Here is a 15,954-nt window from a genome sequence, read left to right as displayed (position 1 = left end):
TTCTGCTATGTTGCTTTTTTGCTGAACATTTTTTTTTTGGTTGCGCTTCATGGCACATGGGATGTGGGATCTTAGTTCCCCGACCAGGGATGGAGCATGTGCCCCCCACAGTGCAAGCTTGGAGTCTTAACCACTGGACCGCCGGGAAGTCCCTTTTGCTGAACATTTTGTCAGATGTTTGCATGTTGATATGCAGAGCTGTAGTTTGTTCATTTCCCTGACTTTTGTAGCTTTCATTGTTTGACTGTACAACCATTTATTTCTACAGTCTTTGACTATTCAGGTTCTTTCCAGCCTTCTGGAACTACAAACAGTGCTGAATGTGTCCCTGGGAGTGGAATTGCAGACGCAGCCTGGGCCCATCTTCTACTGTGTTAGCGTAAGGTAGATTCTGACTCACCCAGGACTTTCCAACAGTCTGATGGGATAGGCTATCCTGCAGGGTAGTGAGATCACATTCACAGGGGTGAGGGCTGTGTGTTGGGGGTGGGGCAGAGGCTCATACCCCAACCTCCCCAAGCTTTACTGAAAGAGTGTCTGGTGCAAGGAATGAGCTGGGGGCTTAGGGGTTATTGGGCATGGGTTTAAATCTCAGCTCTACTACGCTCCAACTGTGGGACCTTGAGCAAGTCATTTTCCTTTCTGAATCTCTAGTTTTCTCTTTAAAATGGCTGTGTACCTATAGCAGTTTCAGAGGGAACCAAGGGGCCTGGGAAGGAAGATACTTTGAGGAAATGAAGAGAGGCGAAGCTGGTCTCAGGACCGTGGGTTACCTTCAGGGGATGGAGTGAGTGGGCAAGTTCAGCACAGAGCCCCCTCCCCAGGCAGTCTGGGCTGAGGGAGGAGAGAATATGGCAGGCTCCCTGAGAAAGAAGAGATAGTCAAGGGTGGAAAATATCCCCCCAAACCTCTCTTGGAGTGGCTAGAAACTGAGTGACTCCATCCCACGGGCAGAGCCTGAGCCAGTGAAATACTTCTGCTGCCACCATAACGTGACCCACCCATCCCCACTCCTTCCCCTTGCTTAATGGTACACATCCTGCAGGTTCAGCCCCTGCCCAAACCCAGGGTTGGCCATACCTTCAGCCCCTGCTGGATATGAAGCCAGACAGCTCCTGATTACAAGGTCCTCTCTACATCATGAGGTGTATCTGCGCTGTGGGCCCCTTGGGTGATGGCTTAGGGCATTTGGAGCCTGACAAAGGGCATCCGGAGCTTTAGCTTGAAGTATTTTAACCTAAAGTGACAAAGATGGATGTCACCAACCACCCCACCCCCCGCCATTCTCTGAGCACTTACTGCACACCATTAAGAGGCACCATCTCACCAACTCTTGACAAGGCAACCACTGTCAGCACTCCCATTTTAGAGATTAGGAAACCAAGGCACTGAATGATCAGTTAGCTTGCCCAAGGTTGCAGAGCTAGTAGTTGGCAGAACCTGGGTTTAACCCAGAACTGTGGCTTTAACGCCCTATCTCTGGGGAAGGAGCTCTGACTTAGTCTGGGAGCTGGGCAAGGGAAGGCCAATCCAGGGGAAGTGATACTGGAGCTAGATTCCAAGGTAAGTGTCAGGCCAAGAGGGTGGGAAACACTGTGTGCACAGGCCCAGGTGGGAGTGAAGATGGAGGGATAGAAGAAAGAGCCCATGTGGATAAGTTCTGGGAGTAAGATGGGGCAGGGGACAGGGGCAGAATGAAGCAGGAGAGGTGGACATGTTTTGGTCTCTGAGGGCTCTGGAATTCATGGTGGGTGATTCCAACCACAGACTCCTGGGTCAAGCAGAGACATTTTAACCCCAGCTACACTGCTACGGGCTGAGTGGTCGCTGGGCCTGGTGGACAAGGTCTATCCAGGGGACTCTGGGAGTGATAGGCTGCGCTGGGGAAGGCGGTTCTGGGCACTTCAGGTAAAGCAGGAGCAGCTAGGTGGCTGGGGCATGGGCTGCAGGGCGCCTAAGCAGACAGAAGGGGGAGAGGGCCTGGGGAGGAGCCGTGTTCAGGACCCATGCCTCGAGCTGGGGGGATGGGTGGCCGCATAGGCCCAGATGGGTCCCTGGGGAGCCAATTCAGTGACCTGGGCCCTTTGGGCGTTAGAATGGGGGTGGGGCAGCCTCAAAGCCGCCATTGTCGCCCCCTCGCCCGCCTGTCTAGGACCTAAAATAGAGCAGGAGAACGGCAGATCTCCGTGAGAAGCATTTCTGGCAAAGAGGTCTGGGAGGAGGGGGTGTGAATCACCACTGGGAACACCTGAGTCTGAAGCTCCCAAAGCCCAGCTGTCCCAGCCCCATCCCCAGGGAGCCTGGAATCCACTGGCAAGTCGGGGAGTGGGGTTCCTCAGTCCTACTCCTGTCCAACTGTGGGGAGGGGACTGCATTCTGGCCCCAGCTCTGCCACGGAGGTGCTGGATGACTGGCCAAATCTGCCCCCTCAGGGCCTGTTTCCCAGACTTCATGTGCTGTGAGGCCCCTGGAATTCACAGCAGGTGGTTCTGATATAGGCCTCAGGGTCAGACAGACATGGGATGAGGTCCCAATTCTTTTCCTATTGGCTGAGTGAGCTTGAGCAAGTCCCCCGACCTCCTGGAGCCTCAGTTTCCTCATCTGAAAAATGGACATTGAAACCAAGTCCTGTTCTTTCTGCGTTTCAGCTGAACTATCCAACAAGGATCTTGACAGCTCCTGGGGCCTCCCTCCGTGTGCTCCAATGGCACACTCTGTGCTGCCAGGAATGTTAACAGTGACCTCACTTTTTAATGTCCTGTGCTTTGCATACTGCCTCTGGCTCTCCACATCCTGGAGGGCTGATATGAATATCGTTTCCAGCCCTCTCCATGGGAGATCTTCAGCCTCAGTACTGTCCACTCCTGGAGGAAAGGGGTCTTGGATCCCGACTGGGCCCTCATGGGCACCTACCTTGTGTCATGCCTGGAACCCTGGGGGGCAAGGATGAGCCTCCCCTTTGTGCAGATGGGGAAACAATCGATTGTCTCAAACTGTGCACCAGTCCGGTGCAGCTGCAGAGGCAGGCGCGGTTGTGTGGGGCTGGCGTGCCCTCTAGCGGCCACCGTGCGCCACACTCCGCCCCGCGGCTAGAGCTGCCCAAGGTCCGACTGGCAGCCGTCGACTGGCAGGGAAGTCCCTTCTTGGAGCCATCCGCGGTCCAGCGTGCTGCTGCCCCACCTCACCCGGGCTGACAACAGTCTCTCCCAGGCTCTCTCCACTCATGGTTTCCCAGAGACCCCACAGCGGCTGGGAGCCCCGCCCCGATTGCCATGGAGACCGCTTATACACAGTTTCCCCCCTCCCCTCCACGTTGTCCTAAGTAGGGCCGGCAGGCCGCCGGGACGGGCGGCCACGGCCCCATGAACAGCAGGGCCCCAGGGACGCTGGCCGTGGAGAGAGTGAAATTCTTCGGCCAGCACCGCGGGGAGGTGAGGCCCTGTAGATCTCTGCCCAGATCTTAGGCTTCTTGGCTTTAGAGTGGTTTCTGGTTCTGTGTAGTGGGAGCCCGAGTGTTCTCTGTGCTCCAGTTGCGGCATGGGCTCTAGAATTCTAAGCACTGGTTCCACAGGGGGCTCAAACTCCTGGCTGATTCCAATGCTCTTTGGACTGTGGCTTAAGAGGGAACTCGGGGCTTAGAGTAGATTTTAATAGTTCTGGGCTTCAGCTCTAGAATGGGCTCTTGGCTTCTACAGAAGGCTCCAGCCTCTGGCTTCAGTGAGGGCTCGCTCTGAGCTTCAGGTTCTGGTCTTTTTTTTTTTTTTTTTTTAAATTTTTGGCTGTGTTCAGTCTTCGCTGTTGCGCACGGGTTTTCTTTAGTTGCGTCCAGCGGGTGCTACTCTTTGTTGCGATGTGCAGGTTTCTCATTGTGGTGGCTTCTCTTGTTGCGGAGCACGGGCTCTAGGCATGCAGGCTTCAGTAGCTGTGGAACGCGGGCTCAGTAGCTATGGCTCACGGGCTCTAGAGCGCAGGCTCAGTAGTTGTGGCGCACGGTCTTAGTTGCTCCGTGGCATGTGGGATCTTCCCAGACCAGGGTTCAAACCCATGTGCCCTGCATTGGCAGGCGGATTCTTAACCACTGTGCCACCAGGGAAGGAAGCCCCAGGCTCTGGTCTTACAGGACAACAGAGAGGGCTCCAAGCTCTCGGCTCCCCTGCAGGGTGGTTCCTGAGTTCTGGTTGTTGAGAGAGGCCTGAAGTCCAAGCTCCAACCCCAGGCTCCTGGGGCAGTATTTATGGCTGGCCCAGGAGTCTGGGGTTAGGGATGAGCAGAAAGGTGTTTCTTGCCCCAGGATAGGACTTTTGTGCTCTCCTTGCAGGTCAACTCTTCTGCCTTCTCTTCCGATGGCCAGAAGCTGCTCACAGCCTCCGAGGATGGCTGTGTATATGGATGGGAGACCCAGAGTGGGCGGCTGCTGTGGAGACACAGGTGGGGCTCTTCACCCCAGATGGGGAGACTGAGGCCTATGGCCCTGTTGTGGCTTTCTACAGAGCCTACCACAATGACCTCTGACATCTGAGCTGAGCATCCATGCAAGACAGCCCAGGCAGGGCAGGGGCAGGAGGGCAAGGAGACAGGACCTGGTCCCTGGGGTCCTGAGTCTCTGACTCTAACAGACCTGGACTCAAATCCTACCACTTAAAAAAAAAAAACTTTAAAAATCTGCATAATACCCTATTAACCATTTTAAAGTGTACAGTTCAGTACATTCATACTGTTGTGCATCTAGCTTCCAGAAGTCTCTTCGTATCTTGCAAAACTGAAACTCTATACCCATTAAACTCCCCACTCCTCCCTTTTCCCAGCCCCTGACAATCACTGTCCTGCCTTCTGCCTCCATTTTGACTAAGTACAATACCTGGTATAAGTGGAATCACACACTATCTCTTTTGGTGACTGATTTCACTTAGCATAATGTCCATCTATGTTTACCCACTTTTTTGACTGTGATTGAACTCAAGTCATGTCACCTTCTCTGCACCTATTTCCTCTTCAGAATGGGGATAATAGTTGCTACCCTATAGGATGAGATAATGCAAGCAAAGTACCTGGCACCCAGTAAGAACTCAGTAGACGTAACATGATTATTAAGACAAGAAAAAACAAATCTGGTAATTATAGGGCAGATTGATTCATGTTGTAATAGGGAAAGTCCAGGGGCTGGGGAGCTCTAAGAGGGTAATGAAGCTACGCTGGGCTGTCAAGGAGTTTCTGGGAGGTGTCTGCCATTTGATTTGGGTATTGATCTTCCAAATAGGCAAACTGAGTTGGGCATTCCAGACCAAGGCATGGAAGCCCAGGAATTTTCCAGGTGGCTGGAGGGTGAGGGTTAGAAGTGAGGAGAGGGGCGGTAGGCAACGAGACTGAAGAAATTAGCAGGGGTTGGACTGCAAGGGCCAGAGGTGGAGCGCAGTGCCCCGTTCCTTGACCACGGCCGCCCACCCAGGCCCCCGTGAGGTTCTGCCGCTTCTCCCCCGATGGCTGCCTCTTTGCCAGCACCTCCTGTGACTGCACCATCCGCCTGTGGGATGTAGCAGAAGCCAAGTGTCTGCAGGTCCTACAGGGTGAGTGGGCTGGGTGGGACTGGGAGCCAAGCAGCCAGGCCTGGTTTCCCTTTCGGACCCTGCTGTGTCCTGTGCCACCTCGCCCCTGCCTCGCCCCCTGGCCGGTGCCTGCAGGTCACCAGCGAAGTGTGGAGACCATCAGCTTCAGCCCTGACTCAGAGCAACTGGCATCAGGCGGCTGGGACAAGAGGGTGATGCTCTGGGAGGTGCAGGTAGGTGGAGGGGCAGCCAGTGAGGCCTGGGATCCAGGGATGCACACCGTCCACAGTGGCCACTTTCCAACTGGGAAAGGTTGTTCGTCTTCCCCACCCCTGGCATCCCATTCCCTTGCATCTGGCTGCAGCTACCTCCCCAGTTCCCCTCTCCCTACCCTCATGCCTCAAGACCTCTGCCATGAGATTCCCCCTGCCTGTACTGCCCTCCTCTCTTGCCAAGGCCCGGGAAGCCTCCCCTAACCCCTATGCTGCATCACACTACCCAGGCAGCCCCACAAGGAGGGCCTGGGTCTGACTCACTTGAGGCAGAGAACCTGGCACGCAGCCTCTGCGCTTTCTTCCAGTCAGGCCAGGTGCTGCGCCACTTGGTGGGACACCGAGACTGTCCCAAGCAGTGACTTCGCACCCAGCTCAGACTGCTTGGTGAGCCACACCTCTGCCCGGGCCCCACCTCAGTGGCCTAACAAGTGGTTAGAATTCTACACCTTGACAGTGACTTAGCTCTTCTGAGCCTGTCCCCTCCTCTGTAAGATGGGGATTCAGCAGGGCTTGGTGAGATGGTGCCTGCTTTCTGTGAGCCTAGCCAGTCGAGGAATCGGGAGGCACCATGTTATGGCGGCTGTCTGCAGGCCACGGGCTCTTGGAATTCCACCATCCGCATGTGGGACCTTCGGGCAGGGACTCCAGTGATCTTCCACCAGGAGCTGGAGGGCCACAGTGGCAACGTCAGCTGCCTGTGCTACTCAGCATCTGGCCTATTGGTGGGCTGGGTTGCCTAGGTTCCAGGGTGGCCCCTTGCTGACTACAACTCTTTGAGGGTCACTCTTTGAGGCCATTTTGGGGGCAGAGTATGCAGGCCCCAAACCTCTATGCTTAGAGCTGTCTGCTTTCCAGGTATCCGGCTCCTGGGACAAGACTATCCACATCTGGAAGCCCTCAACCGGAAGCCTGCCTGTCCAGCTTAAGGGCCACATCACCTGGGTGAAGAGCAGAGCTTTCTCCCCTGATGGGCTGCAGGTGGCCAGCACTGGCTACTCCCACATGGTAACCCCACCCCATCAGGCCTTCCTTCCTGTGAACTCCTACCCCACATCCTCCCTACCGGAACCCTCAGCACCCCATGTCCAGAAATGTCCACATCCCTATCTGCCCTAAGTAGGAGGCTACCAAGGGCAGGACCCAGGTGCCAACTACTTCCTTACCGAATGCCTGGCACTAAGGTCTGCACTGGCCCAAATGTTAGTGGCACCGACATTTCTATGACTCAGCTTCAGGGGAAAGGAAAGTATTGCACTGAATTTCTCCATCAGCTATTACGCAGCCCTTGTTAAACACACCTCACAGACAACAAAACCCAGATCAAGAAGTTAACATGTTGGCTAAGACTCACCCCAGTGTGATTTTGTCAAAGATGCCAGACTTGCCTATGAGACTTCCCTACCCCCCAGCTTGTTTTGATTTCCAGGTCAAAGTCTGGGACTACAATACAGGAAAGAGCATTGAGACCCTGAAGGTAAGGTCTGTGGCTACAGCAAACAAGGGTGCAGAGGAAGGCCTGCTAGGGGAGGCCCGCACCCACAGAGCCCCATACCATGCTTTTGGCAGGGAGTCCTGGATGTGGCCCACGCCTGTGCCTTTACCCCAGATGGGAAACTCTTAGTGTCTGGAGCTGCTTAGGCAAAATTCCAAGTTCACTGCAAATCACCCAGAGCTGCTCAAACAGAACATCACTACCTATGGCTCTGAAGACCTTCCATCCCTGCTTCTCCCTGCCCAGGGGGCACAGGACCAAAGTAACCATAAGAGAGTGCCCAACAGGCCCCTGTGGCCAGGGCTGCCATGGCCCCCCACCAGGGCCAACAGCAGCAGGCCAGCCTGCTGGGATCCATCAGACACCCGGTAACCATAACCAGGGCCACACCAGCCCTTCTCTCCGGCACTTAGTAGAAACCCCTATGAACACAAAGCAACACCAGCCAGTTTGTTTGTTTTATTGACACCTGGATGCTCAGGCCTTGACCGCGTACTTCCGGAGTGGGTACAGCCGCTCCTTCCGCTGCTGCTTCTTGGTCTTCAGGTTCTCTTCGTGTTTGTTGAGCCGGCGGCGCATGGCACGCGTTTTCTTGGGCCGCAGATCCAGGGGCTTGTACTTCTTGCCCTGGGTGAGGGGGAGCGGGGGAACATGAGGACCAGGGTTTGGGAGCTATTGCGGTAGCTAAGGAAGCCACAGAGTCGGAACTGAGATGCTGGGATGTGCCTGGGGAGATGCAAGCGTGAGGAGCTGTATGACACCCAGCCCAGGAGGGGACTGGAGACTGAAGTGTTGCCAGGCCATACTTTGCTTCCTAGCTCTTTAATTCCCCCAAGTTCAAGGCTGGGAAGGACTGTCCTCATTTTCCTTAAGTATATTGATTTGCTGGGCTAGGAAGTAATTTTGCCCAAATCTCAGTGAAGCTGTAGTGGAACTTGGGGTGCACACCGAAGTCAACCCACTCCCTAATTGGTGCTCTTTCCACCAGATTGCCAGCCGTGGAGTCAACGTCACACCCCAACCCAGCAAGGGAAGTCTGGTACCCACCGAGTCCTGGGGGCATTTCCTGTTATCTTCGCTTAAATTATGTGTGTGTGTACGGGAGGGTGAGATGTGCAGCTTAAGCTGGTGCTCAATTTATCTGAAGGACCTGCCAGGTACCTGTGGTGACATTCCCACCGAACACATGCATCTCAGAGGGAAGACCTGGCTCGGCCGACACCATCCTGCTATGAGGGGCCAAGCCCCTCTTCCTGACTTGGCTCCTGTTCCTAGACCTTTCTCAAGGCATTGTCTCTCCATCTCTGCTCCCACTCGTTCCCGAGCCACTTCCTCCTCAGTGAGGAGTCTAGGCTAAGGCAGCTCTCATGGTCCCCTCTGTTCTGCAAAGGTCCCCTGGGGCCTCTTCATTTTGAGGCCCTGTGCTGGGTGCTGGTTTAGCTACAAATGAGACCTGCTCCCTGCTCAAGGAGCTCCCAGCACAGTGGAAAATGGAAAACAAGTGGTGCATCAGTGTGGAGGAGGAAAGAGATTAAGGAAGGTTTCACCTAAATGACTGACAACAGCCTTGAAAGCAACGGGCACGTCAACTGCAAGAGAAACCAGAGTGGGCACAAAAGCCCTGAAAAGTGACAGCTCAGGCTGGGAGCTGCCAACAGCCTGGAGGGGTAGGCACATGGCAGGCGTATGTGAGCTAAGCGGGGTTCAGGTCATGAACAGCCTCAGTGCAGAGAACTGCAGGGAAAAAGCTAAGCAGGAGATGAGGGCAAGCTCTGTGGGGGGACCTGGAAGCATGAATGTCTGTCCACCCACATCCCTCATATCAGTTGGTACAGGTCAGGGCTTCATCTGTTTCCAATTTACCAAGCACCTTAGAGCTCTGCTGTCCAAGAGTGGCCACTAGCCACACACTGTTTACATCCTTCAGTCACTGTGGCCACATAAGCACTTAATAGGCACGCATGGCCAGAGGTTACTGTATCGAACATCAACGTCTCTCATTGAGACCTTACCTCTATCTCCAGGAGTCCTGCCTGGCTGTTTGGGGGAGTGTACTCACTGGATGGTCATGAAGGCAATTTTTCCAGGCCACAACTCTACATGGTCCCCTCAGAGGCTGATGAAAGCTCCAGACCCAATTCTCAGAATACATTCCCCCAAACAATGCACACACGTCCGGGGGCGGCAGCAACCCTCCCCCCACATGCTGCTGTCCCCTGGGCAGCCAGCCCCGGCACACCGTGATGACTTTTTTGATGTGTCAAGCCCTCCAGTCATTCAAACACTGATTTGGGTATTGATATGAAGCCATTCTGCAGATGCTATCAAAGCCCCTATCAGTCAGCTTTAATTAAGAGATTATCCAGAGTAACCTGGGTGGGCCTGATCACAGTTGAAAGGCCTTAAAGGCAGGACTGTGGCTTCCCCCAAGAAATCCACCTGAGGGCAGCAGCTTCAACCAAACCTTGAGCTCCAGCTTGCTCACAGATCCTCTCTTCCCAACAAGTGTGTACCCCACCATCAAACAAGCCATTTCCTTGTAATAAACCAAATGTGTGCATACACGGTATATAAAATCTCCTACTGGTTCCACTTCATAGCTTGAACCCTGACAACACTAGTTTTAGGCACAAGCAAAACATGATTATGAAAATTCTAGGCTGAGTGAGGGGCAGGCACCTGTGGAAAATCTCCAGGAAGCACTCAATCCACCCTTACCAAGACATGGTTTGGAACCTAGGCCCAATCCATTTACTGTAGGTGGCGCTGGGCAACTTAACCTCTCTAAGCGTTGAGGTCATCATTTGAAAAATGAGGATACCAGATGCTTGGCAGTGACTGACAGTGCTAGCAAGACCATTAAAACATTTAAACAAGACTGCCCAAACTCAGCTCGTGAGGTTTTATTCAAAACCCATCTCCAGCCAGACTCCCACATCTTTGATTTCTTGACAACTGCAGCCCCAAGGAAATGCAGTCTGCATGCCACATGCTAGTAAGAAGGCGAACACATCCACAAGCTGAGAAGTCTCTAGAAAGCCCAGTCCCAAGCACCCCAGCAGAAGCTTGCCATACTGCTCCTCTAGCCAAGCACCACTGTCCCTTAGCCACTAACCTTATAGAATTTCCTGAGGTTCTCTTTCTGAGTCTGGTTAATGACGGTGAGTACACGGGCGATGGATTTGCGAACAACACGGCTACAAAACAGAGACATCGATCAAAATGGGGAAGACACACAGCACTCCCCAAGGTATCTATTTCAGGGCCTGACCCAGATGTCATAGGGCAGGGGCATTCCCCATCAGCTCACCCACATTCACCCAGGAGGTACCTAACCCAGCCCAGGAGGAAGGTGTTCTGGAGGGAAGAGAGACAATGGATGAGTATCCAAGGACTGGGGACATGGAACAGCTGGCACATCCAGTGCTTTAGAAGAGTTGTGAAGTATTCACTGAGGAGGCTTAATGAGAGGTGAAGGGCAGATCAGGAAAGATCTCCCATCCCAGGCCATATATCCTGAGGACTATGAAGACGACCTAACCAATGCCAATCAGCTAAACGACCTAACCAATGCCAATCTGAATGAGCTGACTGGAGGGAATCATGCCGCAAGCTGATTAGGGAGTCACAGGAGGGGCCACTGGGGAGGGGACAAGGCTGAAGACAGGAACAGGCTGGGGTTAAGTGAATTTGCCGTCATGTTGAATATGAGTGCTGCTTAGTAAATGACTGGTAAACACAGTCTTGAGGATTCAGCATGCACCACCACAGGAATATTATTGGGTGCCCATTTTATAAAAGAGGAAAGAAAAACCTGGGTGGTGAGCCAATCTACCCACCAAGTAGGATGTGGCAGAAACGGAATTTATGCCCAGGTTGACTAACTCCAAATCCACGCTCCTTTCACAAATCTTGACTCTTGCTCCACATACATCAGTAAGTTACACTACAACTCAAGTAAGGGGTGCAAGGGGTCCCTCAACCAAGTGAAGGGGGATGCGGAAAAAAATCCAAATGCTGGTGGGAGGTAGGAGAAAGGGATCAATGAGACGTTCGAAGGTACCATTAAAATGAGTCTTCAGGGACACCCAGTTCTTTCTCCAGTCAGAGAAGTTGAAGGTTACTCCAGGCAAAGGACCACAGGTCAAAGGCAGGTCACCACGCACCTGGGCATGAGCAAGGGGAGCCTAGAGAGGTTGGCTAGGAAGGGCACGACATTCCGACCCACGGATGCATGGAATGGGCACTTAAATGGACACCTCCTTAAGCCAACTTCGAAAATCCACAAATGTTCCCGACGCATATGTCACCCCACGCCCAGAGGGCCGTAGTCTGGCCTCCCGTCACTTACATCTTGGAGAGTTTGGAAGCCGCGCCGCCTGTTACTTTAGCCACGCGTAGCTGGGACAGCTCCACTTTCAGGTCCTCCAGCTGTTTCAGCAGCTCCTCCTTCTTCTTGCCGCGAAGGTCTCGAGCCTTAATCTTGGCCTGAGCGAAAGAAAGGGTCTGGGTCAAACACCCAGCGGGGCCGTCTCCCCCTCGGCCACTTACCGAGGCTTCCACCGGCCATCGTCCCCTCCACCTGCGTCGTAATCAGCCCCTGGAGGGCGCGCGCCTCGCCCTGGGCCAGGAGCGCGCTGGAGGCCCAGCACTACCGTGCCTTGGGCAGGGCAACCCAGGCCGCAGCAGGCGCGCCCTCGCGCAGGCCTGCTGCGAGGCTGGGCCACTACCCCCATTCCGCAGGGGGAAAGACGAAGGCCCCGGCAGAGCGCGCGTACCTCTCCTGGTCTAGGCCTACGTGGGGAGAAAGCGAGGGGCCGGCTGGGGCGGCGCTAGGCCATTACGCAGGGCCTCCCACAGGCCGGGTTGGTAGATGGGCTCTCAGGATTCGCCACGCGACCCCCACCCCAGTCCCTGAGCCCCACAGCGCGCGGATGGTGCCCGATTGTCCTACACCCACCATGACTGCAGAGCCAGCCTCCGCCGCCTTCTCGGAGGGAAAGAGGAAGGGGCGGGGCTGACCTCCACAACTACAGCCGGGTGGCGGCGGGCGTGGTCAATAACGCTGGCGAGGGAGCCCTGGCTCCGCCCCTTCCGCCTCACCCCCGCGCGAGGAAAGCTGTGGTCCGGCCCGCCGAGCCCCGCCCCGAGGAGCCGGAGACCCGCCCAGCAGTGACCGCGTCTTCTTCCCGCGCTCTGGAGAATACTTGGGTTCGGCGTATTGCCCAGAGCAGCGCTGTGGGGAAGTCGAGGCCTGAGGTGGCGGCAATTTACTGGACTAGTAAAGACTCGGATTCATCCATTCATTTATTCATTCATTCATTCATTTGGTAAACATTTGCAGGTCGCCCAGTCTGTGCTACTCCGTGCTGGGCGCCGGTGTTCCGGGGGTACAGAGTATGAAGGTTGAGGGTTTTCAAAGATGAATTAACATGGCCTCTGCCTTGGAGGAATTTAAAGTCCAAGGTGGGCGGGGAAGGGCGGTGTCAGACAACTATAATCCAACTGCAAAAAAATTCTAGTGGAGACAGCATGCGTTAGGGGAAACATTCATGGCCTTTTCTTAGTGAACCTGACCCGGTTTCAAATTCTTATCCTGTTGCCTGGTGCTAGCTGACTCTCCCTTCCCCTCCCTGAGTCTTAGTTTCCTCACCTGTGATATGGGGTATTTATAAGGATCAGGAAGATAACATGTAAAACTCTTAGCACAAGACCTGATGCAGGACTTCCCTGGCGGTCCAGTGGTTAAGACTGAAGTTCCAATGTAGGAGGCAGAGGTTCCATCCCTGGTCGGGGAACTAAGATCCCACATGCCGTGGGGCACGGCCAACAAAACGAAACACCTGATGCATAACAAGCGCTCAAAATATCATCACCATCAATATTCCCAGTTGAATGAACACTTGAGATGGCCTGAAAGTTAAAAGGCGGATTTCACAAGGGAAAGTGCTCAGGCTTTCTGACTGGACGGTTGCATTGTTGCCCCAACCAGCAAGCATGAATCTGTGCTCTAGTGTCACTCCATTGCCCTTAACAAAGGCACATCCACACATTAGAGCTCTAGTTAAAGCCAGGTTGGCCCCTTGCTGCTGTCACGTGTCTCCTCCAGGAAGCCTTCTCCCATCCCCTTATGGGTTTCCATTAATGGATAGTAGCCTTGGACTAAATTGGGACACAGACGGCCCTTGTGTGCAGAGCTTTCTGGGCAATCCTCTCTTTAGCCCCAAACATACTGAATTAAAATAAATTTACGTATCTATCTCCACAGCCAGCCTGGAAGTTCTCCAGGGGTCAGAACCATGGCTGACACCTGGTTTGGTTTTTCTCATCTCCAGGCCCAGCATATGGATGCTTGTTGGATGAACTGAATTAATCAGCTTTGCCCAAGATCACGGGGAGGCATGCTTCCAGGAAGTGGAGGGAGGTGGAGAAGAGAGAGCAGAGGACATTCTGGGCATGGATTAGTCTTAAATGGAAGTTGAATGGTGCACAGGGACTTGACTATCATATTTTCCAAATGCTTATAGTTCTGTTAAAGGTAATGATTGTGTACATCTTTTCTGAACTTGAAGTCACCTATGACTACCCTGTTTCTCTTACATGCCACATCCAACCCACTCCCAAATTCTGCAGCCTCTTTCTTCAAAATACCCAACCTCTTCCCACCACTGTTACTGGCACCTGCCTGGCCTGAGCTGCCATTGCCTGTCACCTGGACCATTGATGTCACTTCTTAAATCACCTACTTTGGCTCAGGCTCCCATGTGTTCTCAATACACATTTGAGGGACCCTTTTCAAGTCAGATCATGTCACTGCTCTGCCCAGAATTTCCAGGGCTGTCCTGAGTTAAGACCACATCCTTTCCTCAGCCTACAAAGCTCTACAGCACCCGCCCCTCCCCCCCACCTCCCTTCCATCTCATTTCTTCTCACTCTTCTGCTCCAGTATGGCCCTGCTGTTTCTGGAATACACCAAGCCTGCCCTATCTTTGAGCCTTTGCTCAGCTCCCTCCTTCACTTCCTGCAGGTCCTTGATCAGCGTCACCTCCTCGGGGACACTTCTCTTGACCACTTTATCTGAGTTACTCTCAGAAACTGCATGTTGTTTTTTTCTTCTCCTCAGAATACAGTCATCCCTGACATAGTGTGAATTTTTAATTCTGCCCCCTTGACTGGAATGGAGATCCACGGTCATAAACAGTGACATTATTTCATTCACCAGTTTATTTGGGGGCTATTTCCTTACTTGTAAAACGGGCATTTTGGTTTAAAATTCCTTCTGATCAGGATGTTCTGGGGATATGAATTTCTGTTGTCTTGTGGCCTCCCTAGGTCACACAGATTTCTTCCAAGGTATGGAGCTGATAGGCAGGTCTTCCAGGACCCGATACTTTTTTTTTTTTGCGGTACGCGGGCCTCTCACCGTTGTGGCCTCTCCCGTCGCAGAGCACAGGCTCCGGACGCGCAGGCTCAGCGGCCATGGCTCACGGGCCCAGCCGCTCCGCGGCATGTGGGATCTTCCCAGACCGGGGCACGAACCCGTGTCCCCTGCATCGGCAGGCGGACTCTCAACCACTGTGCCACCAGGGAAGCCACCTGATACTTTTATTTAGCACCTGCTTCCCACTGTAGGAGTCTATCTTTAGCACCCAAGATTAGGTAGCATCCTAGTCTGACAATATTTTTTGATCTGTAGACACAGTTCAATGGGAAGTATTCGAAGCAATGAAAACGAGTCACATCTCATTAACTTCTACTGGTCTTTATTAAAAGGAAAACTATTATATGAAAACAAAGACCCAGTGTAGTCTCAGGCTAAGTCTCATTGATAGAACCCCTCAAGCAACAACCCAGGCACCTAATCTTGGCACTACAATGTTGTCCTTGACTCTGCCCTCTCTCTCCCCATCTCAGACTCTGGGGGTTCGCTTCCTACCAGGATATTCCTCTCCAGCCAGGCAAGATATCTCAGCCCCCGAGGACCTTGCCCTTCCTGCCAGGATGGTGGCCACAGGGTCATCCCCCTATCCCCGCCCCCTACACACCCGGTCAAGGTGACTGCTACAGACGCGGGGCCGCCGCCCGCTCAAACCCAAATGTCTTGTCAGCACCCTGGATACACTTAAACGTCTCTAAAGTCTCCCAGCCCATTAACAATACGGTCACTACAACAATAAGGCAGACGCAACCTCCACTGAGCTCAGTGGGGTGGCGTCCAAAGCTCCTAAAATCCGAGACTGAGGTTCTCCCACCCCAGGTCACTCCCCGGGGCATAAGAATTACTACTCATCCCTCAGGCCTCAGCTCGAAGGTTTCTTCTCTAAGAAGCCTGCCCGGCACTCGACAGGCTGAGCCGGGTGCCTTATCCTGGGGGCCCCGTGCCCCCTCAGTCTGGGCAGAGATGACACCCGAAGTCGGCGAGTGTGCCCGCCCCGGCCCCCTCGGGTGCAGGAGCGAAGCCGAAGTGCGCAGTTATGGCGTCCACGTGCTGGGCCTGCGCGGGATTGGGCGCCTGCTCCTCAGACGGGAAGACTTTACCTCCATGAAGCCAGGAGTCCCTCGGAGCTCCACAGGCCTCTTTTCCGGCGCTTCCCGACGCGCCCCACCCCTCCCTCCCACCTGCACATCCGGTTCCGGCGTGGGC

At 54.0% G+C, this 15,954-nt stretch overlaps 2 protein-coding genes across 2 annotated transcripts; one reads left to right on the top strand and one right to left on the bottom strand.

Moving 5' to 3' along the window:
- Nucleotides 1-3,362: 3,362 nt before the first annotated feature.
- Nucleotides 3,363-7,456, top strand: WDR38 (WD repeat domain 38). The gene is given in 11 exon segments (XM_060013302.1): nucleotides 3,363-3,431; nucleotides 4,319-4,428; nucleotides 5,380-5,389; nucleotides 5,447-5,564; nucleotides 5,679-5,776; nucleotides 6,124-6,161; nucleotides 6,163-6,202; nucleotides 6,409-6,540; nucleotides 6,674-6,823; nucleotides 7,245-7,292; nucleotides 7,385-7,456. Coding segments are annotated over 11 exon segments (885 nt in total).
- Nucleotides 7,457-7,736: 280 nt separating this feature from the next.
- On the bottom strand, nucleotides 7,737-15,938 carry RPL35 (ribosomal protein L35). Its single transcript, XM_060014168.1, has 4 exons — nucleotides 15,849-15,938; nucleotides 11,662-11,798; nucleotides 10,426-10,507; nucleotides 7,737-7,937 (listed from the first exon to the last, which is right to left on the bottom strand). Exons 1-4 carry the CDS (start codon nucleotides 15,852-15,854, stop codon nucleotides 7,788-7,790), a joined length of 375 nt encoding a protein of 124 aa, XP_059870151.1. The 5' UTR covers nucleotides 15,855-15,938; the 3' UTR covers nucleotides 7,737-7,787.
- Between the last annotated feature and the right edge of the window lie 16 nt (nucleotides 15,939-15,954).

Source organism: Delphinus delphis, chromosome 6 (assembly GCF_949987515.2).
Source record: "Delphinus delphis chromosome 6, mDelDel1.2, whole genome shotgun sequence".
Lineage (NCBI taxonomy): Eukaryota > Metazoa > Chordata > Mammalia > Artiodactyla > Delphinidae > Delphinus > Delphinus delphis.
Note: the sequence above shows the minus strand (reverse complement) of the source record. Positions and strands in the feature narration are given on the sequence as shown.

What these genes read in the sequence shown, in the direction of transcription:
- RPL35 (XM_060014168.1), bottom strand. An exon ending in GCTTCCAAACTCTCCAAGAT is followed by an intron (nt 10,508 to 11,661) that starts GTAAGTGACGGG and finishes TCTGTTTTGTAG; the next exon opens with CCGTGTTGTTCGCAAATCCA. An exon ending in ACCTCAGGAAATTCTATAAG is followed by an intron (nt 7,938 to 10,425) that starts GTTAGTGGCTAA and finishes CCCCTCACCCAG; the next exon opens with GGCAAGAAGTACAAGCCCCT.